This window comes from Seriola aureovittata, chromosome 21 (genome assembly GCF_021018895.1).
Source record: "Seriola aureovittata isolate HTS-2021-v1 ecotype China chromosome 21, ASM2101889v1, whole genome shotgun sequence".
NCBI classification, from domain to species: domain Eukaryota; kingdom Metazoa; phylum Chordata; class Actinopteri; order Carangiformes; family Carangidae; genus Seriola; species Seriola aureovittata.
This window is the reverse complement of record NC_079384.1, coordinates 7,210,587-7,226,962: the sequence shown is the minus strand read 5'-3', so window position 1 is coordinate 7,226,962 and position 16,376 is coordinate 7,210,587. Positions and strand designations below refer to the sequence as shown.

At 41.0% G+C, this 16,376-nt stretch overlaps 4 protein-coding genes across 7 annotated transcripts; 1 reads left to right on the top strand and 3 right to left on the bottom strand.

Annotated features, from left to right (window-relative positions):
- Positions 1 to 515: 515 nt before the first annotated feature.
- On the bottom strand, positions 516 to 6,822 carry anks3 (ankyrin repeat and sterile alpha motif domain containing 3). 2 transcript variants are annotated; one of them, XM_056366226.1, is made up of 16 exons: positions 6,706 to 6,822; positions 6,124 to 6,321; positions 5,842 to 6,040; positions 5,325 to 5,446; positions 5,159 to 5,240; positions 4,833 to 4,950; positions 4,608 to 4,736; positions 4,297 to 4,422; positions 3,977 to 4,092; positions 3,718 to 3,882; positions 3,470 to 3,594; positions 3,232 to 3,373; positions 2,847 to 3,120; positions 2,687 to 2,758; positions 2,509 to 2,600; positions 516 to 2,415 (listed from the first exon to the last, which is right to left on the bottom strand). In XM_056366226.1, exons 2-15 carry the CDS (start codon positions 6,288 to 6,290, stop codon positions 2,518 to 2,520), a joined length of 1,920 nt encoding a protein of 639 aa, XP_056222201.1. In that variant the 5' UTR covers positions 6,291 to 6,321; positions 6,706 to 6,822; the 3' UTR covers positions 516 to 2,415; positions 2,509 to 2,517. The 2 variants fall into 2 exon arrangements, with proteins under 2 accessions (XP_056222201.1, XP_056222200.1); XM_056366225.1 differs by having other exon boundaries at positions 4,590 to 4,736; positions 6,706 to 6,821.
- Positions 6,823 to 7,494: 672 nt separating this feature from the next.
- c21h8orf33 (chromosome 21 C8orf33 homolog) lies at positions 7,495 to 12,464 on the bottom strand. Of its 2 annotated transcripts, XM_056366228.1 has the most exons (7): positions 12,445 to 12,464; positions 10,051 to 10,147; positions 9,665 to 9,758; positions 8,678 to 9,141; positions 8,483 to 8,573; positions 8,075 to 8,221; positions 7,495 to 7,947 (listed from the first exon to the last, which is right to left on the bottom strand). In XM_056366228.1, exons 1-7 carry the CDS (start codon positions 12,447 to 12,449, stop codon positions 7,733 to 7,735), a joined length of 1,113 nt encoding a protein of 370 aa, XP_056222203.1. In that variant the 5' UTR covers positions 12,450 to 12,464; the 3' UTR covers positions 7,495 to 7,732. The 2 variants fall into 2 exon arrangements, with proteins under 2 accessions (XP_056222203.1, XP_056222204.1); XM_056366229.1 differs by lacking the exons at positions 9,665 to 9,758; positions 10,051 to 10,147; positions 12,445 to 12,464 and adding an exon at positions 9,444 to 9,658.
- On the top strand, positions 11,570 to 13,682 carry h3f3d (H3 histone, family 3D). The gene is made up of 4 exons (XM_056366236.1): positions 11,570 to 11,697; positions 12,468 to 12,610; positions 12,921 to 13,074; positions 13,202 to 13,682. Exons 2-4 carry the CDS (start codon positions 12,483 to 12,485, stop codon positions 13,328 to 13,330), a joined length of 411 nt encoding a protein of 136 aa, XP_056222211.1. The 5' UTR covers positions 11,570 to 11,697; positions 12,468 to 12,482; the 3' UTR covers positions 13,331 to 13,682.
- Positions 13,683 to 14,022: 340 nt separating this feature from the next.
- LOC130162489 (ubiquinol-cytochrome-c reductase complex assembly factor 4) lies at positions 14,023 to 16,044 on the bottom strand. 2 transcript variants are annotated; one of them, XM_056366235.1, is made up of 2 exons: positions 15,842 to 16,044; positions 14,023 to 14,611 (listed from the first exon to the last, which is right to left on the bottom strand). In XM_056366235.1, exons 1-2 carry the CDS (start codon positions 15,919 to 15,921, stop codon positions 14,275 to 14,277), a joined length of 417 nt encoding a protein of 138 aa, XP_056222210.1. In that variant the 5' UTR covers positions 15,922 to 16,044; the 3' UTR covers positions 14,023 to 14,274. The 2 variants fall into 2 exon arrangements, with proteins under 2 accessions (XP_056222210.1, XP_056222209.1); XM_056366234.1 differs by having other exon boundaries at positions 14,023 to 14,614; positions 15,842 to 16,040.
- Between the last annotated feature and the right edge of the window lie 332 nt (positions 16,045 to 16,376).

The window sequence follows — 16,376 nt, the reverse complement described above, 5'->3', positions numbered from 1 at the left end:
TGCTGGTGAGATACACAACAGACACGTGTAGAAACCAACAGAGACAACTTCTGTCCTGATAAACCTCAACAGAACAGCTTTGTCTAGGGTGAAATTTGACTGTTACTACAGGACTCCCTGTTTCATCCAGTACTGTGCAGCCTGATGGCAAATGGTTGGAGGACTTTACAATCTAGTTGTCAGCTTTACTGGCAGACTTTCATGAGATGAGTAAATTATCACAGAGACGCAGAATATTTTATCAGCACAGTCCCGACTCTCAACACTGATGATGTTTATTTGGAAACATTAAATTCTGGAGGCTGCTCGGCATCATAAGTGTTGGTCTTCCACTCCCATCTGCCATCAAGTTTGTCGATCAGCGGAAGAACATCACTACAGGTGATAGCCCTCAGCTCCGTGACCTTATTTACTGAAAATTGATCTTTGTTTCGGTGACATAAGCATCCTGGATTCTGGCACATCAAACAGAAAAGCTTTGGAATAGACCATAAAACAGCCCTGGAAATAAAAGATCAGAACCCAACACCATTTTTATGGCAGTTTAACATAACATTAGAGCAATAATCCATATTTCCCATTAACTAGTGTTGTAGTAAATTGATATTTCAGTTTCAGTCCATTACAAGGGCAGAGCAGTGATGTACAAGCTGGAAGCAGTCTGTGCTCATTATAAACCTGCAGGCTAGAAGCTGCTCTATCTGGATCAGCTGCTCAAGCCAAACTCAGCCAACATCCATATTGTGCCAAGGTTGTTACCGAGCAGCAACTGTCATCGCATCGTTTTACCGCCAAGGCCCCGGGCACAATAGAGGATTTTCAGATGTACTCCACATGAGGACATCCCAATAATCTGGGGGGGAATCCCCAACCCCCAGGCTCGGTCCACACAGAGCTGCCCTGTATCATGCCAGACTGCTCTGAGCCAGCTGATTATATCAAACATCTGGGCAGGTCAGGGGATAGGACCTGGAGTTTCACTATTCAGTGTTGGTTAAAGAGAGAAACACTTAAAAAAACAAAAGTCTCATATTCCACAAATCTGCTTAAGTCTGATACAGAGTCCAGTGAGCACCATAATTCAAACTAAAAGGAGGAACAGAACAGAAATGCTGAAAAGAAAAGATTAAAGTCCCAAACTTTAGGCAAGAGATTTTAATACTTTGTTCATGAATTTGAATTCGGAAGGCATGAAGTCATGAACAATTTTGCTGTTTTCAGCTGCTGTTTTCGAAGTTCCAAATTTAAAGTGTTGAAAAGTAATTAAGTATAGCAGATTAAAAGATATAGAAATCTAGTTTTCTTAACCACTACTGAAACAACTCTTTCCACTGTTATTTCTGTTGTCCTAATGCATGCTGTACATGGTCATAAAAATATGAAGCTAAGAAAAAATTCCACATAAGTTGTCTTTCTTACGAGGATCTGCTTTAACATCTGATAACACCCTGAAATACATTTAAATAAAATGTTTGTTTAATTTGTGCGTAGTGTATCTGTCACGAGCAGATGATTGTTTGTTACAGTTTTAAAAAATTTGCCCTCAACTTTCAGGCAAGTGGATTTTAATTTTAGTCCAATACAATCAAGACTCTCCAGCTTTTTAAAGAGTTGGGAGCATTTCAGGGTAAAATGGATCCTGTTCTAGAAGATACACAGGAAATCCACCAGATAGTACCTAACCTCCTGGTAGCACCACTGAGTAAACTCTGAAACTGAACTGTCTATTGTTTGTGTTTGAAAAAGAAAACTAAATCACTATTTTGCTGTAAAGATTTGTGTCTGTTTTGAAGTTTTATAATTTTACTCATAACTTATGTGTTGCGGGAACTGATGAAATGACAGGTCTTTTCAGGTTTCTTGTTATGATCTTCAGCTCCTCAAAATGCATTCAGCAGGACATTATATTCAAACAGCATACAAGTGAGTAGATTTCATTCAAATCATCAAGTATCACTGCAGAAATTATTTCAACTAAACAGATTACTTTAAGAACTTTTTAAGAACTGCACCCCTTCATCTGGTGGCATGAACATAATTTAAACCACATTTCATATAGGAAGAGAGTACAGTTTTGTATAAATGCTTCACAGTATTACAGCGTCTGATCCACGATCAGTCCTTCCTCCTCTCTGTGCATTTTCACAACCCAACTACTGGAGTCCAGTATTCACCAGCACAAGCGTGTGGGGGTCAGGTGCCCTTCCTGCCTGCTTGTCGTTTCCTTGCAGCAGCTGCTGTTGCCCTTGGCCTTGTCCACATCTGGCAAGCTCTGGTCCATCAGCCAATCCCAGAGGGGCAGCAGGTCGGCAGCTTCAAGTGCGGGAGGGCTGGCCTCATCTTTGACCTTCTCCCATTTCACTGAGATTGTTCGGGGTGGTTAAATCACCCTCCGTCGAATATTGGCAGTATCCCCTTCAGAAGTTCAAAAAAAATTGTTATTTTCTCTTCTTTTCGCAGCCATAGAATTCATCCAGCACTTGCTGTGTTCATCCAGTAAGTACTCACCTGGAAAGGTTAAGGCCGTTCCCAGCTATCTGAGACTTTTTCAGGGGCACTCATTCGCCTCAGATTCTGCAGCACAGTCTGCAGGGTCGCCGCTGTTATGATAAAACAACTGGACATTAATTAAACTGCCCTGATGACACAAAAGCACTTTAATCACTGAAGCATTACACCACCATACCCAGTTCTTCTTCATAGGAATCCAACTTCTTCATTAGCTCTACAACACTGGAGCATGTCAGGCCCTCCGCAACTACAAGGAGAGGTAAAATCACTTACTTTTCTTTTTTGTAAAATCACAAAATGTAACAGGTGTTATCCAGCACAGCACAATAACTCACCTTTGTCACCTGTGTCATCTTTTGTTTTATTTTCCACGTCAGTGAAAGAGATGTTATTGCCATCAGTAGGGAAGCAGGAGAGCAGTTCAGCACGGCAGGTCCTGGCTTTCGCTAGTGTGGCACTCATGTCCTGAGCCAGTCGGTGGTTCTCCACCAACTCGGTGTGCACCCTCCTCCACGCCATCTTGTCCTCCATCAGACATCCCTCCATCACTGTACGCAGCTCCTTCTCCTGAGACACCTGGCTCTGCAGGTTCTCCACCTCTTCACAGCGCTACAATAGGGAGTTAGTTAGTTAGTTAGATATGGGTAAAAGGTTTTCAGTTGAGTCAAGTCAGAAAGTATTTGTATGGCGGTTACAGTGAGTATTTCTTTTGTTAGTTACCTTGTGTAGCTGAATGGCCATCTCCTGCATCTCAGCCTCAAGCTGGTCAGCATAAGCCTGTTCCAGAGCATCGCTGGGTGGTCGAGCGCTGCTGTGCCACCTTGCAATAGCTGAGGTCATCTTACGCTTGGGTCCAAACAATCTGGTAAACGAGAGAATATATTATTCCATGCCAAAAGAAAAATACAAACATTTTATATTCAGGGTACATGTGAAAGAGTGGCCCGAGGACTCTTACGTGATCCCTATTTCTTTGAGATCATTTTCCGTCAGGGTGAGAAATATCCGCAGATCAATATCTTGCTCTTCAAGTATTGGGAGATACTTAGAGAAGCCGATCTGCTCCAAGAACTCTGCCAGATCCTACAGGAACAAGAGATTATAGGTCTAGTGAAGAACTAAAGACACAAATAAACTGGCCATGAACCACACACCATCTAGATCACATTATTAGTTGATTTAAAAACTGTACAAATGCAGACATACCTTTGGACCGGTGTAGGAGGGCGGAGGAACAATATGTGAACGTATGACACAGTTCCCTGCGCCACTGGAGTGAGCTGCATCGTTGCTTCCATGGCGACTCTTTCCTTTCGAGTGATGACCCTTATTTACTCTGCGAGAGCTGCTCTTCTTGCATGGGTCAGAGTCCTGGTGGACAAAGATACATCTATCTGTGACTGCATATCAAAAAAATGTGTTGTTTCCCTCCATAACAGTGGGATTCCTGTGCTCTTATGTTCACCTCATTACTCTCCACAGAGCCTTCCCAGTTGAGGCCAATCACATGAGGCAGGCCTTCGCTGCTGCTACTGCTGCTCCTCATGGTGGGCATGTCATTTTCAAAGAATGGACTATCATCTGCAACAGTAACAGAGAAAATATTACAATTGCTTGGAAAGACAAACCATTACAGCCAGTGCCAAAGGATTTCTAAAAATGCCCCCTATGTTACTTCACTTTAATAACTGATCATAATAACTCTTAATTTATTTCATAGACACATGTAACTATTTCAGTTATGCATTTCAGGTAGTCTTTTATGGGTAGTCATATGCCTCTCGCCTCTGCTGCTGTTGCTCTGGCCGTCCAGCTCGTTGATAGGCGAGGTCACGTCACGGTAGCAGAGGCCCTCACTCTGTTCACCAATATCACGGACCGTCATGTAGCCTGGTGGCACAGCAGGAGGCTCTGTGAGGAGAAGAGCAACATTAAACTGCTGTCTCACCCACAACTATAATAATGAATAGCAGCATGCCACTGATTGAGACTTTCCTTTTTTGAAGTTGTGTAAATTTGACTTAACAACTAAAATCCTGGCAGAATGGGTATATTATGTGCAACAAGTATGACACTACCACACAGTTTGCTCGTGCCTCCTACTCGGAACTTTGCAATGGCCTGAGGCCCATCGTGGATGCTGATGCCTTTAGTTCGGTTTCTAGGCCTAATCCTCGGGGGTGGGCTGTCCGAGTCCTCAGAGGAGCTCAGGTCCTCAAAGTGTCCTGAAAGGATGGATCAGAAAGTGAAAGACAAAAGAAAGAATTACAACTTATTTATCAAAAACAAACAATAACAAATTAAGCTGTTGAGACAAGTACCTGGCTTGATCCTTGGAGAACGTGAGTCAATGAGGCTGACGATCTTGGTATAGCCATACATCATTGCTAGGGCACGAGCAGTCTCTCCTTTAGCATTGCGATCTTCTACTTTAACTTTCTGTTAATGGATAAAACAAACAGATGTCAGACGTCAACACCATAAGGGGCGAGTCAGCAGGACTGGTCCTTCTTTATGTTACTCCTTAATCAAACATCCTATATGGCAGGTAAATCCTTCTGTTTACATTCTGGTGCTGCAGCTCAATATCTGACACAAGAACAGCAAAGAGCATGTTTAGTGTATTAAGTAACCGTAACCTACTCACATGATCGAGCAGATACTGAACTATGATTTCATGTCCAGAAGCAGCAGCCTCCATCAGGGGAGTGAAACCAGACCCTGGCTCTCTGTGGATGAAAGAAAAGGTTGTGAATAACTCGGTGTATGGATGAAGTGTTTGCAGAAGTATCGGGATGAATGAAGACACTCACTTGATGTTAGCATCAGCATTATTATCCAGCAGGAACTTGACCATCTGCTGGTGGCCAGTGCTAGTGCAGTGGAACAGAGCCGTCCAGCCCAGAGAGTCCTTCAGCTCCAACTCAGCACCTTGCTTTTGGGGGTAAGAAAAACAAAGCTTTTCACTGTCTGAATAAAAGTGTTACAACATAGAATCTGTTGTTGGAAGCGGGCAAGCCAGTTGTGTTATTTTGCATAAATTAGACTTGGCCCTTTTTGTCAAAACATTTAAGGATGGTTAAACATCTGGCTTTTGGGCATCCAAACAGCAAACATTTGCATCACAAAACATTGATGGTGTTGATGTTTGCTTATACTTTCCCTTCTGTGTTTGATTTTCCATCAACACAGTTAACAGATGCAATGCATCTCACAAACAAGTCACATTGTATTCTCTCACTTTGTCCTGTGAAGTGTCCACATTGTGTGGTACTAGTCCATTCAAAAGATAAAACTCTATTAAATATTGGGAACAGAACCATTTTGTACCTGAAGCAGGAAGTATGAAATACTTTCATTGCCACAGCTTGCTGCTAGCATCAACGGGGTTAGACCTTTGGCAGTGGTAGCATTTACATTCACACCGGCCTCCAGCAGAAGATTTGCAATGTTGTCATGTCCAATGTATGACGCATACATCAGTGGGGTCCATCCTCCAATGTTCTTGCCATCCAGGTTCACCTCACGCCTGAAAACAAACCAGATCATATATGTATAGGTTGTGGAGGAAAGGTGCACATCTGGGGAGTGTCTGCGTTCTTAGGAACCCACTTTTTGATGCACTCTGTCACCACGTCGTACTGGCCGATGGAGCAGGCGGTGTGGAGGTCCAGAGGAACATCCAGCTCCTCAGGTCGCATCACGGAGTCACCCAGCCACAGGGAGAGGCTGGCACCCAGCTGCTCCGATTCACTGGCCTCGTCGCTTAGCTCAGACATTTCCCACCTCTTCACACGTCCCCCCTGACACCTGAAAACAAGAGGTGGTCCTGCGACTGAGCTCCGCCATGATATGATCAAAAGTACAAAACCCTGAATTCACACTTTAAAGGCTCATTGTCTGAATATCAGACAGAAACAGTCGCTTAGTGTCGTGGGATTTAGTTTATAATAAACATACGGACAATACTGAATGATATTTGCTTCTGACTTGCAGTTATTTTAAAGTTAATCTATGTCTTTACCAGCTCTAGCTAACTCTAAACTTTGTTCTTTTAGCTTGTGTAACGTTAGCTTAGCGAGACAACGACGACCCCGGTATAAACCTCTCCCCAACCTACATCTACACTACAACCAAACAACAACCTAAACTAACTAATACTTCACACTGTAAACAAATTAGTTCAAAACTTACAAGCAACAGGTCGTTTGTTTTCTCAGCGGTTCAAAGTTTTTTGTTTTGTGTGTCACACTCAATTGTGCTCGTGTTGAACCACACCCCGCCCTTTCCTGTTTGACGGAACTTATGTTATTATGTTACTTACTATCTTGACCCTGAACTTTTTGCGTTTTGTTGTCTTATCTAGTCTATGCTTAAACCAACAGCAGTGTCTGTTGGAGAAAAAAAAAAAAAAAGCTGGGTTTGTATGTTGTTTGGTTTAGTCTTACCAACCTGGGAGGTGAGGAGCCCTCAAGGGGTCCCAGGAAAAATCTGTGGGGTCAGCAGGGAAAAAAAGCGTCAATCTGAAATAATAGATACGTTCACCTCCGTGTGCCTTAAAATGAAAAAATCCAAAAACAAAAAGTTGGACTGCTCAGAACACCTGTCAACACTCAGATAAGTTCATTTTGAGGCCACAAGACAAAAAGACAGAACCAGTATGTCAGGCAATGATGAAGTGGCACTATTTACAAAACATGTAGCTTTATTAACATTAACTAGCAAATGTATGTGATATGTCTATGATAAATTCAGCAATCACTAAAAACATCTTACATTACAACCTGTAGCAAAAAACGAAAACTTCCCTGTGGATTGACCTGACCTCAATGTAACAGCTACTGATGAGGAAAACTACATAAAATTCAAAAGGTTTAACTATAAAAATGTTATGCAAGTATGGTACACAGATATCACAAATCATGCCTTACATTAAGGTTGTTATAATCTTACACATTCATAATAAATAAAAACAATGCAAACAAAAATACAAAGTTATTTATTTAGACACAAAGTACAAGGAGCAATCAGTTGAAGCTTTTGAATATTAGCACTGTGATATAATATTTTTTCTCCGTTTATCTCCAGTGCAGCCCCTTGTTTTATCTGCTTAACATTGTTTCTGACTCAAAGAATGTCCAGCTCAGACCAGACTGTCCAAGTACAGTCCAACATAACCCATGGTGAAAAGTTTATCTTCAGGTTTAAAAAAAAAAAAAACTCATAGAAAATTGAAGCGAAACTTGTCCTTTGAAGGAGTAAAGACAAAAGCTGATGTCTCCTCCTGAGTCTCTGGTGTCAGGCCTGTATCCTGGGCTTCAGTTTCCTGCGGGTTCTCCTCTGAGTTTGGGGTCTGGGTTTTGACTTTAGCTCTCTGGCAGAAAACAGACTTCTTTGGGGAATCTGACACAACTTTGACCTGAGCTGATGCAATTTCTGTTGGGAACAGAGAAACCCATCAATTCACTGCACTGCAACACTTTCACAGTTCAAAGGTAAACCTTTTTTTTTACAAATTGCAATTTTTATTGTTCAGATGAGTCTACTGCTACGATCCACTCACCGCTCTGAATGAGCTTGAACTGTTTGTTCTTCTCCTCTTCCATTTTTTTCCTGTACTCTCCAGTCATGGCTCTCATCACCTGCCGTTTCTTGACCAGGGGAGCTTTGGAGCTACGTAGAGTCTTCAGGGCACGAGAGGCGTCCTCCTCTACCGGGAAAACATAATCAAGGTGTCACACCTCAAAGCAATTCAGTATCTATCACATTCAGTTGTATAGCTCTATTCAGGCCTAAATCCCATTTACACCCGGTAGTAACAGATCATTTGTATCAGGATACTTTATCTGTATAATGACATCTAACTACAGGCCACTCCATTTATCTCTTTGTGTTTATAAGCTTTATCCTGCTATACTCATACTACACACAATACAAGCCCTATGCTGTGTAAGGTTAACATCCCACTAACTCTGTTTCGGCGTGCCCTTCTGGGATCTCATTCCCAGTTCCAGTTGCTCGATGCACCAGTCCAGCTGTCTGTTCAGCTGCTCTTCTGCACTCTGAAACACACAGTCACATTCATATCATCACATCATCATCATCAAATCAATGAATCAACCAGAAACCAACATGATTACTTTAGAGGAAAACATTTCACACTGACCAGCTGTGTGTCTTCATCTCCTTGACTCCCCTCAGCCGGCATCTGTTGTGCCTCGCTGCATTCTGAGGCGTTTTTCTTTCCAGATTTCTTCTTCTTCTTCTTTGCTTTGGTTTGCACTGACAGTTCAGGTGTAGAGTTATCCTCCTGCAGCGAGGAAGGCTTTTCCTCTTGGACGGTCCGTTGGCTTCCTTGAGAAGACGTGTCTGGGGTCTCTCCTGTCTCCATGTCTTCTACAGGTGTATCACCAGGGATTTGGAAATTGAAGGCAAAAGCAGATCCCTCTCCGGTAAAGGATATGTGGCTCCTCGCTGGCTCGGTCCTGTCTGATGGAGATGTTTTCTCCTCAAGTGCTGGAGAGCAGCCAGGGAGGAAGTTGAATCTGAAGGTGTTTTCACTACGTGTCCAGAGGCGTTTCTCAGCTCTGCCTCCAGCAGAAGCGGAGCTGTCTGAAGTCGGTTCAATATCTGTTGAATGAACAGACCCACAACCTGACATTGGTTTGCATTGCATTGACTTTGACTTGCACTGACTATCTTAAGACTTACTCTCCCTTTAATTGTAAAAGATACAGACAGATGTGCAACATAAAGAAAGGTGAATAAAAACATTTCAGGCCACTAATAAGTCGAGTTAATTTCAGTTAAATTAAATTGAGAACTATTTTAGACGAAGCGCGCCAACACTCAAGCGATTTATATCCACGTTTTGTTGCCAATAACGACCTATGATAGACCAGACACCGACATGTAATTAAATGATTATTTACCTATGAACAGCAGCCTTTGCTCGGCCATGCTGACTCTTCTAGTGTTGCAGGATTCCTCTTCGACTATTTAACTCGACGCCTCGGGAGTAAAGACATTCTCCACGGAACTGGCACAAGTTTTAGCTAGCGTTTTTAAAATACGTCTGTTTTCTTAATGTCCATCAAATGGTTTTGTTCAGAACAACCAAAGATGTTTTCGGAAATGTTTTGTGACAACTTACCTCTGGTGCGTCTGAAGAATAGGTCCGTCTGGTAATATTTCCGTTCCGCTTGTCGTTCCGCTTGGTTAGTATTTGACCCAGTTGGTCGGCTTCTCTGTTTGTATATAATTTATTTTTTATCACTGTGTTTAATCATGACATACTAAAACATACATAGGCAGACGTTACAGTGAATTAGCTTGCTGATAAATAAATAAAAAATGTATCTATAGCCGTAAAAAACATACTTTTACTACACACACATACAATGCTCTAAAGCGTTAGGTACAAGTTTGAATCAAAGCAAACACAATTCCTCCTATATGTAAGTCCTTCTGTGTACTTTTTCTGGTGCTTTAGCACACTATTTGAAATGCAAAGATCATGTTTTGTAGACAGTAACCTACACACTTGATCAAGCAGGTACTGAATATGATGAATGAGTATATTTCATGTCCAGAAGCAGCAGCCTCCGTCAGGGGAGTGAAACCAGATCCTGGCTCCCTGTGGATGAAAGGAAAATCCATGAAAAACTCAGTGTGTGGATGGAGTGTTTGCAGAAGTAATGGGATGAATGAAGACATTCACTTGACATTAGCACCAGCATTATTATCCAGAAGGAACTTGACCATCTGCTGGTGGCCTGTGCTCCTGCTTTGGAGCAGAGCAGTCCAACCCAGAGAGTCCTTCAGCTCCAACTCAGCATCTTGCTTTTGTGGTAAGAAAAACAGAAAGCTTTTCACTCCCTGAATAACAGTGTTACAACATCTGAATTTTTGATTGTATTTCATAGACAGCTTTTTTTTTTCATTGATTTTACAATATGAAAATCAACTTGCAGATATTTGAAACTTGTTGGAGGCAGGTAAACCAGTTGTTATTTTATGTAATAAGTGTAAAAGAAAAAGTAGAACTTTCAACAAATTTGCACTAGTAAAAAGGCTGTAATCACTCTATGCTAATACAGCTGGCTTGAGAGTAAGGGTTAATTTTAACAACAAAGAAACAAACTGGATTTGTCACCAGGCTGTCTGCGTGATCTCTGTATCAGCTTCCTGCTGAACCCTCCTCTTTTAACACAGACACAAAGGATCAGATTGTTTGTGTCCTTTCTCTGTTGTCCGATGGTTGACCACATCTTAGGACTGTATGGGGTGTTACCCAAACAGATGTTGAGCTAGGAAACCAATGGGGACACCATCCAGGTTCTGTCCGGAGAAGCATGATGCTGAATTTGTTGTAGTAACTCAGGTCTTCACACAATGACTTGTGGAAGTACAGTATTCATTGAGCTGTGTTTGCAGTACTATTACACTATTACAAAATAAGAGGAATTTGACTCACTTCCTTTTGTTAAAACAATTCCGTGATGAGTTTTGTTATTGTTTTTTTTGTTGTTGTTTTGTTTTGTCTTGTTTTGTTTTGGGGGGCTCTATGTAAAATTCTATCTTATATTTCAAGTTACAACCAAATATTACTTTTTTGAAAGTGTGCATACAAACAGAATATCCCCTGTGATTTTAGGGTATGACTTGTCCCCTGTCCATCACCTGCCATGAACCAAGTTTTTTCCCCTGGCATCAGCTAAAGGTAAGACACTTATTTCTACACATTACACAGCCTACCTCTTGTTGAAAGGGGAGAGCATTGTTACCTTTTGCTCCATTTAATTAAGAGAATTTGTATTTTAAGAGATGGTGTGGAAAGTCCTACGGATGAAGAACCAAAAGCTAATGGCAAAACTTTGCGGTGTAAGAAGAAGCAGTTTCAGGTTCATAAATGAATAAATAAACGTGTAGATAGTTCAATATAAAAAAAGGCACTTTTTTCCCATTTTTTTTTCAAAAGCAGTGGCGGCGATCCTAGTTTATTTCTCCACCAATCACATTCCGTCAGGGATTTCAGTCTAGACCAGTCCTATAGCTTCCGGGGCGGGACTTCATGCTCCGCTTCTCTCAAACTATAAATACCACCTCCTGCTCACCCCCCCGGTTATTGCCATTGCCCGACAAGCAACGAGGACACGCTGCCTTCCCGGAAAATAAAAACAAACGGTAACGTGAAGGGTATACTATTACTATATTGTTTTTGGACATTGATTGTTCATGGTGATCAAGTATATGGTTTACTTTGAATTCCAGGTCGTCAAGAAACATTAAAACACGGTTGCTCTGGTGTTAATCGTCAGTCAGTTGACAAAAACGGAGCGCGCCTTAGCCAGTTGGCTAACTGTTACCGCCATTAAGCTGCTCTTTACAAACTTTGCTTATCGACAAACTTGTTTTATCACAATCGCAACTAAACCGCGAATAAGAATTTACTTCACTTGTATGGTTATGTTTAAGTTGCTTTAGCGGGCAACGGTGTTTAAATTAATGTAAGCCTCTGGTAGCTGGCGCCATTTTGCAACCGTCTAGCTAGCGTTAAATTTGCTCGCTAACAACAGCAAAGAAACGTGTGTGTCTCCCATAGCTTAATGGTGGCGGGGCTTAGGAGCCGTTTTTTAATTAAAACCATTTATGCGTTATGGGAAGGTTATACTTGTGTATATGACTAATTGAGAGGCATCCCACTGCCAAATAACAAATTCCGTCTCTTAACGTTACTTAGCCTCGTTTTTATCTCTAGCTATAGCTTATAAATTGAACGGCATATATTTATCTCCTTCGAAGGAGGCTGTGACTCCTGTGTGTCATCGGTAAAACTGCTTAGCGTGAACGTACTTTCCCTGAGGCGGAGACTCGGTCCAGTGAAGGTTAAAGTATAACCATGCTGGCAGTGAATAAAATGTATTTGTTCACCTCATCTATTGTTTGTTTTTCAGACCTGCAGGTGAAGTATGGCTCGTACTAAGCAGACCGCTCGTAAATCCACCGGAGGAAAGGCGCCTAGGAAGCAGCTGGCCACGAAAGCTGCCAGGAAAAGCGCGCCCTCCACCGGCGGAGTGAAGAAGCCCCACAGATACAGGTACACTTGTTAAGTGCTCAAGTTTCTGTTGACTGTAAAAACTGATTGCTATTGCTACGAATGCACGTGAAAATTGATTAAAAAAAAAAAGCATCCTTTTAACTTTGCCAGCGTGTATTCTAACAACCTGGTAACCAGTGGGCATCATGTAGGGTTTTTTCAGAATTGCATAAGTTTTGTAACCTTAAGTCATGAAGTTCTTGCTGTGGTTTTTGGTGTGGATATTTTGGATTTTGGTGTAATTATCAAAACATGTTCCTTGATGCATGGTTTGGGGTCTTAAAGGCAGCATGTCTCTTTGTCTTTGTAGGCCCGGCACTGTTGCCCTGCGTGAGATTCGTAGGTACCAGAAGTCCACTGAGCTGCTCATCAGGAAGCTGCCTTTCCAGCGTCTTGTCAGGGAAATCGCTCAGGATTTCAAGACAGATCTCCGTTTCCAGAGTGCAGCTATTGGAGCTCTCCAGGTGAGATGGCACTTCTATCTTTCATTCTATTGTCATTTTTGATCACAAGTATGTACAGGTTAAGTGTGATTCTGTGCAAGTAGATGACAGTTATGTTTTTTTTTTTTTTTTTTTGGTTCTCGTATAGGAAGCCAGTGAGGCATACTTGGTTGGACTCTTTGAGGACACCAATCTGTGCGCTATCCATGCAAAGAGGGTTACCATCATGCCCAAGGATATTCAGCTGGCCAGGCGAATTAGAGGAGAGCGTGCATAAATGATGGATTTTATCTTTTTAGTGGGGATTGGGGGGTGGCAGGGACTGACTGGGGTTTGTTTTGTAAATCTTGAATTATTACCAGCATGTGTACCACTTAATTTGTCATTTGTAGTTTCAGGCATGTATTTCTTTCTCTTTTTTTTTTTTGTATTTTTCATTTCACTCTCAACTTTCTTTCAATTGTCGTATTTACTGTAGAATAGAGCTGCATATCTGTAAATGCTGAAAAGCAAAATATTCCACTGCCTTTCTCAGGTTTGCAAATCTATTTTAGATTCTGGATCTTTAATCCTGTGTGTGCATGTCATAGGATTTCTTGTGCTGTAAATAAACTTTCCGCTACCTCAAATTATTGACCTGAATTTATTTTTTGCTTTATCTAAATGTGCTCGAAAAACATCCAACACCAGCCACAATGCAAATGTATGTTAGCTCCTCCCCCACTACAAACCCCAGCAAATGGTGTTAACCCTGATGGCATTACAGCATCAATGGCTATTCTAAGACTTGACAAAACTCCAACTAGTTCACTAAGACAATCTACTAAACAAATGTGCTCTGTCAAAGTTGAGGTCTGTGCCAGTCCCATATTGTTGAGGAATCTGACAAAACATCAGGAAGTACTGCAATGGGTATTCATAGAGATTAGCATGTGGCTACAGTACAACAGAAAGGCAGACTAAACCCAATTTGGGTGTTTTTAAATTGAGGCATTTTTAATCCACATGTTCTGATCAACTGAAACAAAAGGCAATGTATGGTCTAACACAATCTTTCATTTTTCACTGAGAGAAAGTTTCCATGGTACAGGACGGCTTAACTGCTGCTACACCACCAATGTTGTCAGCACAATGAGTTGGTGCCACAGCCTGCATACTACTGATACATCTTGCAATAAATAAAACCTGAAATATATATATATCTGAAGTCCCATATTTAACTTATTTTGTTTCTTTATTTTGAGCTTCCTCCTCCGTTTCCTCTGAAAGCAGACCAGGTAAATGCTCATACAGCTGCTTCTGCAGCTCTGAATCAATGTCCGTCTCCTCTCTCATTACACACCACAACAGAAAGCCGATGGCTACCAGACTGACAGGAAGGACTTTCCACCAGGGCCGCTCAAACTGGCTCCCCATGGAGTTGTCGACCTTCCACGTCCTGTGACTGGCTTTACTTGTGGAGAACTTGATGGGCTCATTGTTCACTTCTTCATCTGTGGGCCTCTTGGAACTCGCTGGCCTTTGAGAGCTTAGAGCTAGGGACCGCACACTGTTCAGTCTGCTGATGAAGAAGAAAAATAAGACATCAGTTAAGACTGGCTGATTTAGTGATGCAAAGTAACTAAGTACACTTCAAGTACTCATGTATAAGTTTGAACTACTTCACTTGAGTATTTCCATTTTGGTAACTTGACTTTACGGATTGTATTTTTACATAAAATCGGATTATAAAAATGTTATACATTGTTATAGATTATGTTTTACAACAGTAAAATGCTACTTACATTACTGCACCAGTAATAATATATACAGTAATATAATTACAGTAGTAGTAGTAAAAGTGCTTCTACTTTTTCTGTTAATACATATTTTAACTAAGACTTATTTGTAATGGATTATTTTTTACATGGCTGTATTCTAAATTAAAATTGAATTTGCACAGGATAAAAACAGAAGTAATTTTGAGAGGTAGATAAATCGGTTGTGCCTGTACACAGACCAATAATATATTTTGCGAGATATACTGGTATCTGCAGTATATATCAGCCAATAAGAAATCATAGCACAGAAAAGGGAAATGTGTTTGAGGTAAATTAGTGTGTCTCTCCATATCTTAATCACAATTCTTTAAGAATGACATTTGAAGGAATAAATAACAACACATTGTCACCATTCTTTTCAAATGTTAATGTGGGTATCAGCCTCAAAGATTTTGTATTTCCAGGTGTCTATATTCTTTTAATATTGTCCACCACTCATTTGTGTCTCCCCCTATAGTTGACCAAGAATTAGACAAAGGACACAGTGAGGATGTCATCTAGGGACAAATATTGCACATGCTCCATTAACAGTGAATTTACAAGCAAGTGGGACACTGGTAGGACACACCTTCACTTGACACTTTGTAAGTCATACATTTAAGCGCCGTATACAATGAAAACTCATGAAATCTCAGTCACTATGTTAAGACACGTAGAGCTTTGTGTGTCAACTGATAACTTCATGGGTTCGTGAACTCCAGCTTAAGGGATACAGTTCTCTTGTGTGTATGTGCTGATGTCACTGTGAGCTTTTACGTGATGTGAGCTTTAGGTTGAATTAGCTCTTGATACAGAAAGATGGATTCTCAGAAAAACAACATCGTTAAATGCTGGAATGGGCTGTTTCTTTATACTGTAAATGAAGTACACCTACAGTTTAGTGTTGCCTGAAAAAATTGAACATAGTCATTGAGCCACCATTACAGAGTCAACATGCCTTTTATCAGCTGCCTCAGATTAACACTTACCTCACGTTTGAGTTATGAATTGAAATCCCTCGAGATAGTCGTGTCAGACCGCTGAAAACTCGTCCTGCTGTTGTAGACATCTCGGACAACTGGTCATCTTACTACAGACAATTGTCAGGTCAACGAAACTGAAGGTTTTCTTACCAAACGCGCTTTGGGTAGGTCATGTAACACAACGTTGTGCAACCTTGAATTCCTTCCGGTGCAGCTTTTGAACGCTGGCTTGCCAGTTCCACTAAACTATAGATGGGAACCTGAAATAATTTTTTTATTTTGACATTTTACCTTTGTCAAATATTATTATTATTATTTATACTATTATTATTATTATAATATGAAGAAGAAAAGTCTGATTTCGAAAAAACACGTCTTTTAACAAAGCAATTTTAATGCTAAGTGGAGAACTTTCATCACATCACACAATATTCACAAGCAGAAGGTGTTTGTCATGGAAATTTGCTGAGACAGCAAATGGACCATGGGTTGAGATTGGTTTTGTCAATTTGCTTATTTCAGTAGATAATGTAGATACGTA